This window comes from Callithrix jacchus, chromosome 15 (assembly GCF_049354715.1).
Source record: "Callithrix jacchus isolate 240 chromosome 15, calJac240_pri, whole genome shotgun sequence".
Lineage (NCBI taxonomy): Eukaryota > Metazoa > Chordata > Mammalia > Primates > Cebidae > Callithrix > Callithrix jacchus.
Window position 1 is genome coordinate 11,214,829 of NC_133516.1, and position 14,017 is coordinate 11,228,845.

The following is a 14,017-nucleotide window of genomic DNA, read 5'->3' on the forward strand; positions in this document are numbered from 1 at the left end:
TGTATCACCAAAAAGAGCTGGAAAAAAGTTTGGACAATTCTAAATACAAGAATGCAAAACATCTGTGTAACAAAATGCTGGGAATCAAGCTTCTCATTCCATATCCAACACATGATGTTAATTTATCTTGAGGCCGGGCGCGGTGGCTGAAGCCTGTAATCCCAGCACTTTGGGAGGCCGAGGCGAGTGGATCACAAGGTCAAGAGATCAAGACTATCCTGGTCAACATGGTGAAACCCCGTCTCTACTAAAAATACAAAAAATTAGCTGGGCATGGTGGCGCGTGCCTGTAATCCCAGTTACTCAGGAGGCTGAGGCAGGAGAATTGCCTGAACCCAGGAAGCGGAGGTTGTAGTGAGCTGAGATCGCGCCATTGCACTCCAGCCTGGGTAACAAGAGCGAAACTCCATCTCAAAAAAAAAAAAAAAATTATCTTGAAACGGCAGAATCTTAGAGAAAACAGCAAACTGCAGAACAGTGAACTTACCAACAAAAATTTATTCCATAAGTCTAAGAATTTAAATCTTCCATTAAGCACTAAGTTCCAGTAGGCAATGGCCATTTCTAGATCTGAAATATTAAAAATACATTATATACTTAAATGCTATGAGTATCTGTCCCTCCAAAAATAAAAATAAAAACAAACAAAAATACACACAAAAACAAAACAAAGCCCAAAAACAGAAAGCCTGTGACCGGAACACCTATGTATCAGAAATCCTAAACGAATTGAGTCCAAATTTGTATCCTCCTTCTTCAAAAATGACCAGGGCCTTTAGGGCAAAAATGATACCACTTACCTCACAGGGGAATTCCGTGTTGTAAATTAGGCAATGCAGTTAAGCACACTGGCTCACAAGTGTTCAAATACTGGTTACTATAACCAGGGTTTCTCCACCTGGGCACTTCCGACATTTTAGGCCAGATGACTCTGTCTAGGGGCTGTCCTGTGTGCTGTGGGAAATGTAGCAATGTCTCTGACCTCCACCCACTAGATGCCAGTCGCAGCTTCACTCAACTCCCACTGGTGAGAATCGAAAATGCCTCCACAGACTGCCGAAGATCACCTGAGGGCAAACCTGGCCCCTGCTGAGAATTCTGGACGTCTACCTTTTTCGTCCACAGGTTGGAAGTGAAGGACTGCTACTCAATCCTAAGTAATCTTATGCTCTAAACTGTTTACTGACTGATCCTGACCACAAAGAGACCGTTAAAAATATGCATCTAAAACTTAAAATTCCTAAGAAACGAAGAATGTTTTAAAGTTTGTCGAAGACAATCTAAACGACTTTTTAACGGGGCATGGAGCAGCGAAGGGTAGAGAAGGCAGTAATGCTGCATGACAGAGAACCACACTCATCCCGTGGCAGAGAACCGCGATCTCCTTCAGGGAACTAAAGTAATTAAGAAAGTATCTAGTTTTTATGGGTGAATTTACTTCTCCAGCACAAGAAAACTTACATCCTAAGTAACTTAAGTCTTTTTATTAATAGATGACATCTCAAAACCATTCTTCATAATCTGAGAAATCATGAGAGACTAGGAAAGACAAAAATTGGTGCAAGTGCTACTCGAATTTTTTTTTTTTTTTTTTTTTTGCGACGGAGTTTCGCTCTTTCGCTCTCGTTACCCAGGCTGGAGTGCAATGGCGCGATCTCGGCTCATTGCAACCTCCGCCTCCTGGGTTCAGGCAATTCTCCTGCCTCAGCCTCCTGCGTAGCTGGGATTACAGGCATGCGCCACCATGCCCAGCTAATTTTTTGTATTTTTAGTAGAGACGGGGTTTCACCATGTTGACCAGGATGGTCTTGATCTCTCGACCTCGTGATCCACCCGCCTCAGCCTCCCAAAGTGCTGGGATTACAGGCTTGAGCCACTGCGCCTGGCCATAATTTTTAAAAGGAATAAAGAGCCGGGCGCGGTGGCTCACACCTGTAATCCCAGCACTTTCGAAGGCCAAAGTGGGTGGATCACGAGGTCAGGAGTTCAAGACCAGCCTGGCCAAAATAGTGAAACCCATGTCTACTAAAAATACAAAAATTAGCTGGGCATGGTGGTGTGCCCCTGTAATCCCAGTTACTTGGGAGGCTGAGGTGGGATAATCAGCTTGAAACCGGAAGGTGGAGGTTGCAATGAGAAGAGATCGCACCACTGCACTCCAGCCTGGGCAACAAAAGCGTAACTCCATCTCAAAAAAAAAAAAAGCAACAAAGAGTAGGCCAGGCGTGGTGACTCACATCTGTAATCCCAGCACATTGGGAGGCCAAGGCAGGCGGATCACTTGAGGTCAGGAGTTCGAAACCAGCCTGGGCAACATGGTGAAACCCTGTCTACTAAAAATACAAAAAAAAAATGAGCCGGGTGTGGTAATGGGCACCTGTAATTCCAAATACTTGGGAGGCTGAGGCAGGAGAATTTCTTGACCCAGGAGGTAGAGGTTGCAGTGAGCAGAGATCATGCCACAGCACTCCAGCTTGGGGGACAAAACAAGATTCCATCTCAAAAAAAAAAGGTGGGGGGTAAATCTGACACTAATTCACTGTCAAAAACGGATGATTTGTAAGATATCAATTATAGGCTGCATGTAGTGGCTCATGCCTATAATCCCAGCACTTTGGGAAGCTGAGGCGGGAAGAATGCTTGAGGTGGTCAGGAGTTCAAGACCAGCCTGGGCAACACAGCAAGACCCCATCTCTACGAAAAATTTTAAAAATTAGCCGTTCGTGGTGGTGCATGCCTGTGTTCCCAGCTACTCCAGGAAGCTGAAGTGGGAGGATCTCTTGAGCCCAGGAGATGAAGGCTACAGTAAGCTATGATCATGCCACTGCACTCCAGCCTGGGTGACAGAGTGAGATCTCTTACAAACAAACAACACAGCAACATGAAAAAAGCAATACCTAACCACCCCACCCCCGGCATCCACGGACACACATACAGTAGCTGAAAATCTGCAAGACTGAACCTTAACTTTGTTCAACGATGGAGACTACATACTCCTCAGCCAGCAGACTGAAATACACAGCAGGCATTCAGAAACTGCTAAGTGGACAACCTTCCTGTGGTTTCACGTACAAATGTACTTACCTTCAAATCCATCACCATCTTCCTTCAAACTCAACAGAAATGAAGAAACTCTTCAATCCAAGGAGAAGCCCCTTGTGCCTCTATTCTAAACCCAACACCATCCGCCTCTTTAAGGAATCTTGTCTATTGACTCACTTTCCCCTCGCTCTACACCTCCAACTTGACCTTGTCCTCTGGCATTTCTAACTCCACAAAGAAACATACTCAAGTTATCACTTATCTTTTAAAAATCTTTCTTGGATCTCTTACCACCTTCACTGGCTATACCCTCTTTCTCCTTCCCTTCAGAGATAATCTTGAAATAGCACTGAGAATCCTCTATTTTTATACATAATTTGTCTGAAAATCAAATTTAGATGCCCATGTTTTAAGAGAACTAAAAAACAGATTACACCAGCTGGGCATGGTGGCTCACACCTGTAATCCCAGCACTCTGGAAGACCAAGTTGGGTGGATTACCTGAGGTCAGGAGTTCAAGACCAGCATGGCCAACATGGTAAGACCCCATCTCTACTAAAAATACAAAAAAACTAGCCAGGCATGGTGGGTGGGCACCTGTAATCCCAGCTACCTGGGAGGCTGAGACAGGAAAATCACTGGAATCTGGGAGGCAGAGGCTGTAGTGAGCAAAGATCGTGCCACTGCACTCCAGCCTGGGCGACAAGAGCAAAAATCCATCCCCCCCCCCCCCAAAAAAAATACGCAACACTAATTTCTAATGGCACTTCCCTTTTAATCTATGCAATCTATAAAGCCCCATATCCAATATTCCTTCCAGGTTGTTTTAATTTTGTTTTCTTTACCAACTCAACATACTGGTTTAAGTGCCATAAATGTTCAGTTGAGACTAAGTATTTGCTGTTATTAGTGTGCTTAATTCCCTTCACTTTAAATGCGTTAAATTTATGAGAACTAAGCATATTGCTAAGGTATGTTTTTCCTTTTCAACTAATTTGTATAAAATAAGGATGACAATGAAATATTCAAATAAATACAGACCATGTGACGCCTATAAATGCCCATTTGTCAGCGGATATACCAAATAAGAATTTGACAAAAGCAAGCATGTACGCACATAGCATTTGAAAGTTCAGGCTGTAATCCTGAACAACACAGTGAGACCTGGTCTCTACTAAAAAGCAAAAGACTTAGCCGAGTATGGTGGCACATGCCTGTAGTCCCAGCTGCTCGAGTGGTTGAGGCAGGAACATCGACAGAGCCAAGGAGGCTGAAGCTGCAGTGAGTCATGATTGTGCCACTGCACTCCAGCCTGGGTGACAGAGCAAGCCTGCCTCCCAAAGAAAACCACACACACACACACACACACACGTTCAAAAAGAAGGAATTTCTTATAGTCTACATTCATTGTACTGTTTCCTCATTTCCCACACATTCTAATCCTGTTAACCAAAGTCTACCTGTCATCCACCCCAATGAAATGAAACTCTGAAGGTCATCAGACCCTCTGGTTACTAAATGAATACTCTGATGTCTCCTCTGCAGTATCTGAGAGAATTGAGCATACCTCCTGATAGAACTGTCACTTCGTCAGCTTCAATGCTAAGCCCTCTAATGATTTCCCTCTGTTCCATCAAGGCTTCTCATTTTCTTTTCCTGGTGCTCCTCTTCCTCCATTCACCCATTAAATATTGGTGTGTTCTAACAATGTGTGTCATACTTTTCTAATTTCCCTCAGATTTTCAAACCTATGCCATTGTTCACGTTACATATTCAACCACCCCAACAGCCCCTAAACCTGAAAGCAATCTCTGTATTCTAGACCATTTATCTAACTGCCTGAAGACATCTTCAACTTGGTACCCATGAACTACTTAAACTCCGCAGCGCTCAAACTGAACCCTAACTTGTCTCTATAGACCTGCTCTTCCTTCTCAGTGTCACCACCCTCTATGGTATTTCTCAGTGAAACACTACTTCTCATTAGCACCACCTCTACCTCCAAACCCCTGCTCCCCCTTCCCATGGCCAGTAGAAACCTTAGGTCATAATGACAAAAACCCACCAATTCCCAAATGTGTCCTGAAAGTGTTGATAATCCCTAAGACTCCTTGCTTCCTCATCAGACGCAATCAACCAAAGCACGTTTTTTGTTGGTGGTGGTTGTGCTGGGTCTTTTTGAGATGGAGTCTCACTCTGTCACCCAGGCTGGAGTGTAGTGGCGTGATCGGTGCTCACTGAAACCTCTGCCTCCCGGGTTCAAGCGATTCTCCTGCCTCAGCCTCCTGAGTAGGTGGGATTACAGGTGTGTGTCACCAAGCCTGGCTAAGTTTTTGTATTTTTAGTAGAGACAGGGTTTCACCATATTGGCCAGGCTGGTCTCGAACTCCTGACATCATGATCCACCCACCTTGGCCTCCCAAAGTGCTGGGATCACAGGCCTCAGCCACTGCGCCCAGCCCCAAAGGACTTTTTAAATCTGTCTCTTCTCCACCCCCACTGGGAAGGTCTATGTTAGGATATTCTTCATTTCTTTTTTTTTTTTTTTTTTTTTTTTGAGACGGAGTTTCGCTCTTGTTACCCAGACTGGAGTGCAATGGTGCGATCTCGGCTCACTGCAACCTCCGCCTCCTGGGTTCAGGCAATTCTCCCCCCTCAGCCTCCTGAGTAGCTGGGATTACAGGCACATGCAACCATGCCCAGCTAATTTTTTGTATTTTTAGTAGAGACGTGGTTTCACCATGTTGACTAGGATGGTCTCGATCTCTTGACCTCGTGATCCACCCGCCTCGGCCTCCTAAAGTGCTGGGATTACAGGCTTGAGCCACCGCACCCAGCCTGATGTTCTTCATTTCTAACTAAATCACTGGGACAGCTCCATAACCAATCTCTCTTCTAGCCCACCTTTCACTCCTTTCAGAGGACCATAGTGCTTTGAGATGGACCTTTCAAGCATGAATCTGATGTCACTTCCATGTTAAAATTCTTCCATCATTTCCAATTACTTTTCAATAAAATTTGCACTTCTAGTCAAATGAACTCACTTGCAGTTCCTCAAAGGTGGAATATTCCTTCACCTCCCAGCAAGTGAGCATGCTAGGCCCTCAACCTAAAATCATTTCTTTGTTCCTTTGGTCTTGAAAACATGCATTCATTCTTCAAGGCTCGAAAACTACAACCTTTTTGAAGGGATTGCAAACTACCCCAGACAGACTAAAGACGCTCTTGACTCTTGCTCTCAGAGTAAGCAGTCAAGTGTTCTTGAATAAAAAAGAAAGAGTTTAACTTAGAAAGATTAATAATTTATAACTAAGAGTTGAAATACATTAAGACTGAACAAGGATAAAATGTCAATTTGTCACAGGTATAGGAAAGAGATGCCCTTTAGAAATGTATTTCTAAGCAACGAAGAGAACAGCTTAGCTAGAGAGAGGTGGTTTAACATAGTTTAGAGTATGAGTTTTAGTCTCTTAAACCCCTACTCTACCACCCATTCAGTGACTTTGGGCAACTGAGCTGATCTCTCCGTGATTCAATTTAAAATGAAGATAACAATAGTACTTATTCTTACAGGGCTCTTCTAAGGACTAAATGAGTTTATATACACAGAGCATTTATACTACTACCAGGCAAACAACATATCCCTCTTTACTATTATCATTATTTTAGATCATTTAGAATTGTCATTTTAGATTCTAAAGCAGTATTGGAAAAGACAATGAAGTCAGTGACAAGGTATCAAGAAGCAACACCAGTTAAAATAAGTGGAAGGAAAATATAGAGAAAAAGAGATAAGCAAGTCCTAGTAACAAACAGCATTGCAAAAAATTGAGATCCTGGGAAAATAAATCTTCAAGTCCTTACAGTAAAATGTGAAATGCAAACAGAGATACTCCCCACGTTATTCTTTCAAAGAGAATGGACAAGAATAACACGGGATTTCACAACACATCATCAGGTGCATGCAGGATGAACAGGACATGAACTGAGACCAGATCTAATCCTAGTCCCTAAGAGAAACAAAATGTTGCCAGCTCACTAGGGAGGACGGAATGGTGATTAAAAATCCTATTCACTTGAACCAAATTCCTTCTCATAGAGGACAGTTAAAAAAAATCCTATTCACAATGTCTTTTTTTTTTTTTTAACTCAATCTCACATTTTATAACAATGAAAAAGATACAAAATAACATATATAGAAGTCTGTTCATACAAGGTTCAAAACCAGTTTTCCCACACTTTCAAACTGTTCACCAAATAAAGTTTGTGTGTCCATCCGTCTATCGAGATACAAAGAAAACATGGTAAATGCTAACAACTGGGAATCCAAGGGAAGAAAATGCAAAAGTTCAGAGAACTATTTTGCAAACTTTTTGTGGGTTTGATATTTTTCAAAATAAAAAGAGTTAAAAACCCAGACAAATCCAATTTATATTGTTTAGAAACACAAACACGATTAGTAAAAAAATAAGAATGTGATTATCAAAGTTCAGAATCATTTCCAACTCTGGGAAGAAAGATGAGCTTCTGCTGAGCGAGAGCCTCGCTGGCATCTTCTGATGCTGGCAGTCTCTTCCCCTGGCTGTCTCAATGCATGAACTTTCCTTTATATTCATTACATTCTCTATACAAATTCTGTGCATTTTTTTCTGTATGCACATTTCTCAAGAAAAATGGTAAAAACAATGTGATGAGGTATATAAAAATACAAATAAAAATATATACTTGTTAGACATTATTTGAAAATGCTGCTTTTGCTTTATAACAAGCAAACATAAGCAATGAGGCTTTTGCTATGAGACATTTACCTGAGATCATTTACCAAAAGGCACTTACTGAGGACCAATTTTTGAGGCTAGCAATGTAATAACGTCATCTTATTTTTACATGACTTAGTTCTTTTCTTATACAACCATCAATTCTGAATCTGGTTTAGTTTGGTATTTGGTAATACATCATACATAATTTCTATCGCTCATGTCTAAAATTTGTCTATTTTTCCATAGCATTTTCTGATTTCCTCATTAGGGTTTCATAGTATCTTTTGTGAAATTGTCAGAAGTTAGTCAGAATTTCACATTCTTGTCTTTTTTTTTTTGAGACAGAGTCTCACTTGTTGCCCAGGCTGGAGTGTGATCTTGACTCACGGCAACCTCTGCCTCCTGGGTTCAAGCAATTCTCCGGACAGTCTCCCGAGTAGCTGGAATTACAGGCATGTGCCCCCACACCCGGCTACTTTAAACTGATTTTTAATACAGTGATATTAATTAATTTGACAGTCTCCTCCTATGTCTTCTAAATCAATATCAAAATCTAAATCATCATCACTTTCTTCTTTTCTCCTGCAGCTTCTTCTATGGCTGGAACTTAGATTATTCTCAGCATTTTCTGATTGGCCTGGTTCTTCACTGAACAGAATAGCAATGTCTTCTTTCCACATTTTGCACAAATTTCAAGTTCATAGGCACGTGGTCTGCACGTAATGTGATATGAATCCTCCAACGTCTGTTGTAAACATTTAACACATTTTTAAGGCTTTGATAGTGGTTTGTATTTGCTATATTTTACACGCCACTCAAGAACTTCTTTAGAGTGCTGACATAATCCATCATGAATTTTGTGTGTGTGTGTGTGTGTGTGCGTGTGTTGTTTTTTTGAGACAGTCTTGCTCTATGGCCCAGGCTGGAGTGCAGTGGCACAATCTCAGCTCACTGCAACCTCTGACTCCCAGGTTCAAGCCATTTTCCTGCCTCAGCACCCCCCACAACCCTCGAGTAGCTGGGATTACAGGTGCCTGCCATCACACCCAGCTAATTTTTGTATTTTTAGTAGAGACAGGGTTTCACCATGTTGGTCAGGCTGGTCTCGAACCCCTGACCTCAAGTGATCCACCTGCCTCGGCCTCCAAAGTGCTGAGATTACTGGTGTGAGCACTGGGTAATCTTGTCATTTTTAAAGGTAAATGTATTCTGGTGCTTCTGAGGCCTGGAATGAGGCATGTTGCCTTTCTGGGAGCTCTTCCCCGAAACCACAATCGCCCCTCACCAGGAGCAGGCAAAAGCCACAATGTCTTACTTCTACTTAGAGACAGCTACAGGTAGCACAGCACACCACCACCACCACACTGCATATGGAGGCATAAGGCCTGAGATGTAGTCAGTTCCAGTCCAGCAACTCTCCAGTCAGGTGACTTTATTAACAAATCAGTCTCTCTGGCTGAGTTTCCTCATCTACACAATGGAGAAGATAACATGGTTTTACTTAGCCCAAAGGGGTTGTTATGAGAACCAAATGAGATTATATAGATGATCATACTCAAAACACTATAAAATTATTCCTAAGTATTAGACTAAATGTTTAACAAATGATGTTCAAATCAATTGTAGAGGTCTAAGATTCCAGCTGAACCAGAGCCCACAAGAAAATGACCCATAGACTTTAGTCTAATGAATGTTCAATATTGGCTCATGCCTGTAATCCCAGCACTTTGGGGGCCAAGACGGGCAGATCACCTGAGGTCAGGAATTCGAGACCAGCCTGACCAACATGGAGACACTCCATCTCTACTAAAAATACAAAATTAACCAGGCATGGTGGCGCATGCCTGTAGTCCCAGCCACTCGGGAGGCTGAGGCAGGGGAATCACTTGAATCTGGGAGGCAGAGATTGTGGTGAGCTGAGATCACGCTATTGCACTCCAGCCTCAGCAACAAGAACAAAACTGTGTCTCAAAAAAAAAAAAACAAAAAAAAGGTTCAGTATGGCCCTAAAAATGGTATGGCTGCTAAAGAACATAAATAATCTTTGATCAAATTAACAGAATGAATAGTCTCACAAAAAATAACAGATCCATGGTATTCTACATTAAATAGCCTCCTTTTGAAATACAATGTTCAACTTTATGGGCTCTATTTTGAAAGAAATTGGAAATGTGTTTGAGGGAAGAGTGGCGGGAATAAAAAAATGTCTCCTGTAAAAAGAATAGTTAAAATAACCAGAATGCTGGCCTGGAAAAAAACAAAGGGTAACTGCTAGTGGATCTTTCGTTTTAGCCTTTGTCTATGTTGCACTGGAAGACGTGTAAGAATAATGGTGGAAGTACTAAGACAAAAGTGTTAGCTTAGTAAGGAGGAACTGTGGCGTAACAAGGCTGCTCTGTGATAGGAATGGGCCACTTCCCAAAACAATGTGTGTCCAGTCGCTGCATGCTCAAAGGGAGAAGCTGAATGAGCATCAAGTCAGGATGCTACTTTGGGTAGGTTAAATTTTATAGAGGACTTACGAAATCCCTTTCAAATTTAAGATTCAGGCAATTATCAGAAATAGGCTGGGTGCAGTAGCTCATGCCTGTAATCCCAAGACTTTGGGAGGCCAAGGCAGGGTGATCACTTGAGGCCAAGAGTTTTGAGGCCAGCCTGGACAACACAGTGAGTCCTTATCTCTACAAAAAATTTAAAACTTAGCCAGGCATGGTGGCACACGCCCGTAGTCCTGGCTACTCCAGAGGCAAAGGCAGGAGGATCACTTGAGCCTAGGAGTCTGAGGCTGCAGTGAGCAACGATCATACCACTACACCCCAGCCTAGGCAAGAGAGCCAGATCCTATATCTAAAACAAATTTTTAAAAAAATTAAGTCAGATTACTAAAGCAGATGGCAATAGAGGAAGCACCCTCTAAGAAATAAGGTTATAGAAAGTGAAAAAATACCAGCCCGGGCAATACAGCAAGTCCCATCTCCACAAGAAATAAAATAATTAGCCTGGCATGATGGGGCTTGCCTATATAGTTCCAGCTACTCGGGAGGCTGAGGCAGGAGGATCACTTCAGCCCAGGAGGTCAAGTCTGCAGTGAGCCAGCATCGTACCACTGCATTCCAGCCTGAGCAACAGAGCAAGACCTGCATCAAAAAACAAAACAGAAAAACAAAAAACATGGAAAACACCAGTTCTCATTTTAATTAGCACAGCTATTTATAAACAAACCGCAGTGCTGTCGCTGTCGCTCTCTGCCAATTTGTTCTGGGCGTCTTACCTCTTCTCCTATGATCTTCTAATTCCTCTCTGCCAAGTCTTGTAATTTAAGAGCCCTGTGAACTCTTAGAAAGGCTATTAAAAAAAAACTGTTTTCTTTTTAATTAAACTCTACAAATAAGCAAGTCATGACACTTCCTGATACCTAACACCAAAGCAAAACAAAACAAAGTGTGATTTGTCTCTTACTCAACTTTTTTTTTTAATTAATAGACTTTTTTAGTTTTTAGATTTATGAAAAAGTTGAGCAGAAAGTAGAGATTTCCATATTCCCTCTCTCCTCCCCAGTCAGTTCCTACTATTTTTAACATCTAGCTTTAGTGTGGTAGAGTTTTTATAATTGATGAAACAATATGAATACATTATTATTGACTAAAGTCCATATTCCACATTAGAGTTTATTCTTTGTATTATACACTGTATGGTTGTGGCAGGGGGTCTTAAATAATATTTTCATTGTAGTTAAATACACATAATAAAGTTTATCATCTTGACGTTTTGAAGTGTGCAGTGCAGCAGTGTGAAGTATATCCACATTGTTGTGCAATCGACCTTCAGAATGCTCACCTCACAAAACAAAAACTCTACATCCATTAAATATTACATTTTTTCGGCCAGGTGCGGTGGCTCACGCCTGTAATCCCAGCACTTTGGGAGGCCGAGGCAGGTGGATCACAAGGTCAAAAGATCAAGGCCATCCTGGTCAACATGGTGAAACCCCGTCTCCACTAAAAATACAAAAAATTAGCTGGGCATGGTGGCGCGTGCCTGTAATCCCAGCTACTCAGGAGGCTGAGGCAGGAGACTTGCCTGAACCCAGGAGGCGGAGGTTGCGGTGAGCTGAGATTGCACCATTGCACTCCAGGCTGGGTAACAAGAGCGAAACTCCATCTCAAAAACAAAAACAAAAAAAACATTTTTTCTTAAGATCAATACTTACTAGATAACAATAAACATAATTTTTAAATATAATGCTTTAATGTTTCTCCATTTTTCCCGTAACTAAAATTCCAATTTACCGTATTAATATATCCAATAGCTATAAAAATTTAATTTTGCTCAATTTTTACCACATATAATAAGAACTAAGATTCAGTATCAAAACTACATATTTACCTAAAACAGCATTTATTTTATGCTCCAATAAAGGATGGAGATTTAACTAAAAAACAGGCTAAGTCCCTATCAACATGTGACATTCACATTAAATTTAATCATATTACAATACTGTACATTTCTAAATATGACAAAATAATTATTATAATACAGATTATTTGTGGAAAGGAAAGAGAAAAAGAGAGAAAACATCCCAGTTAACTGGTGGCCCCAGACAGAGAAATTAACTGTAGGTATCCCAGCTTATTCTGCTTGCAAAACAAGGATTTTTCCTTTAAGAATAAAATCCAATCGATATTGAACAATCAGGCTGGCAAGGAGGCTTTGTTATTGAGAATTTTGCTTTACAAACATTTTATGACTCTAATCAACTCAGTCATGCTTAGTAACTCATGGGGCCACACTGCGTTAGAAATGTTATACACTTATCCCTTCCTCTCCAGCTTTCCATCACTTCCTGGGTCTAATCCCTATTCACATAACCTGCTTCTCAACACTTCCCCCTGCCTAATTTAAAAAATAAAGAGGAATTAGTGCAAAAGGCCCCTGGTGAGCGTTTTCAACTACTCTAGCTTCAAAAACCCAAAAAAAACCTCACTACCTTTTACTGGGCAAGTTACTTAAGCTTCCTGGGCCTAAGTTTCCTCATCTTCAAATTAAGGATGATCAACAGCTAGCACCGTATGACTGTGTATTTGGCACAGCACACAGCAGGTGGTAAATTACTGAACGAAAGAATGAATAACTCAAAAAAATCGGTAAAACTCACAAGGCAGTGCAATGGTCTGGATATGGCTGGTTTGTTCCCACCAACACTCATACGAAAATTTCATCCCCTGTGGTGGTGCTGTAAGGTGGGGCCTGGTGGATCGGGTTTCAATCGTGGGGGTGTACTCCTCAAAAATGGCTTGGTGCTAGTCTCCTTTTGCAAATGTGAGTTCTTGCCAGAGGGAGCAGATTAGTTTCTGGAGTATGTTACTGTGAAGTGAGGCTTCTCCTCCTGTTTGTTCTCTCTTCACAGACCTCCCCTTTGTCATTCTCTGCCATGTTATGGTGCAGCATAAAAGCATTCTGCAGAAGCCAGGGCCATGCCCTTAAACTTCCTAGCCTGCAGAACCATGAGCTAAACAAATCTCTTTATACGTTACCCAGGTATTCTGTTATAGCAACATGAAATGGACTTACATACAGACAAGACAAGCAGTATATGTACAGTACAGTAGTTAGCACGGCGCCAGGCACACTAAAAGCTCACATTAAATGGAAGTCACCACCATCGTCACAATCTTCACTGGGTCCCCATTTCCCACAAATTCCACGTTAAACCTCTCAGTCTCCAAAAACAAAACAAAACCCTTTCTGATTTCAAAAGAAGTCTGTGGTTATTAAGCCTTCTTGTGTCTCACCAATTTATAATCTCCAAACGAGCATTCCCACTAAAATCAAACCAACAACTTCTCTCTTGCACAAAGTCAAGCTTATTGCTTAAGTTTTAGACCTTCATTCATAACTACCTTCTCATTGGAATATCTTTTATCTTCCCTTGTCCAGCCAAGTACCAAATCCTTTAGTTCATATCCCACCTTGTCCAGGAAGCATTTCCCAATCACTCCGGCTTTTAGTCATTTCTCCTTTTCTCTAAAACCCCTAATGGTTTTATTATTTTGTAATTATCTACTAGCACTGTCTAACCTTTTTAGGTAATTTGCAAATTACACTGTATCTAAATTATACCATATCTTTTACTCTCATGTCCCTTCACCATCCCCAAAAGCAAATGTACAAATATAAGTGGATTGATCTAAACTGGTACAGTGGTTATTTCTGGA

General features: G+C 41.4%; 1 protein-coding gene across 6 annotated transcripts in view; it reads right to left on the minus strand.

Annotated features, from left to right (window-relative positions):
* The window catches only part of DCUN1D1 (defective in cullin neddylation 1 domain containing 1), a 44,683-nt gene that overhangs the window by 5,245 nt on the left and 25,421 nt on the right, over nt 1-14,017 (minus strand). For all 6 annotated transcript variants that reach the window (XM_035274601.3, XM_078350233.1, XM_035274599.3 and 3 more), the window contains one exon: nt 488-570. In XM_035274601.3, the coding sequence (XP_035130492.1) occupies nt 488-570 (83 nt within the window). The remainder of the gene's footprint in view (nt 1-487; nt 571-14,017) is intronic.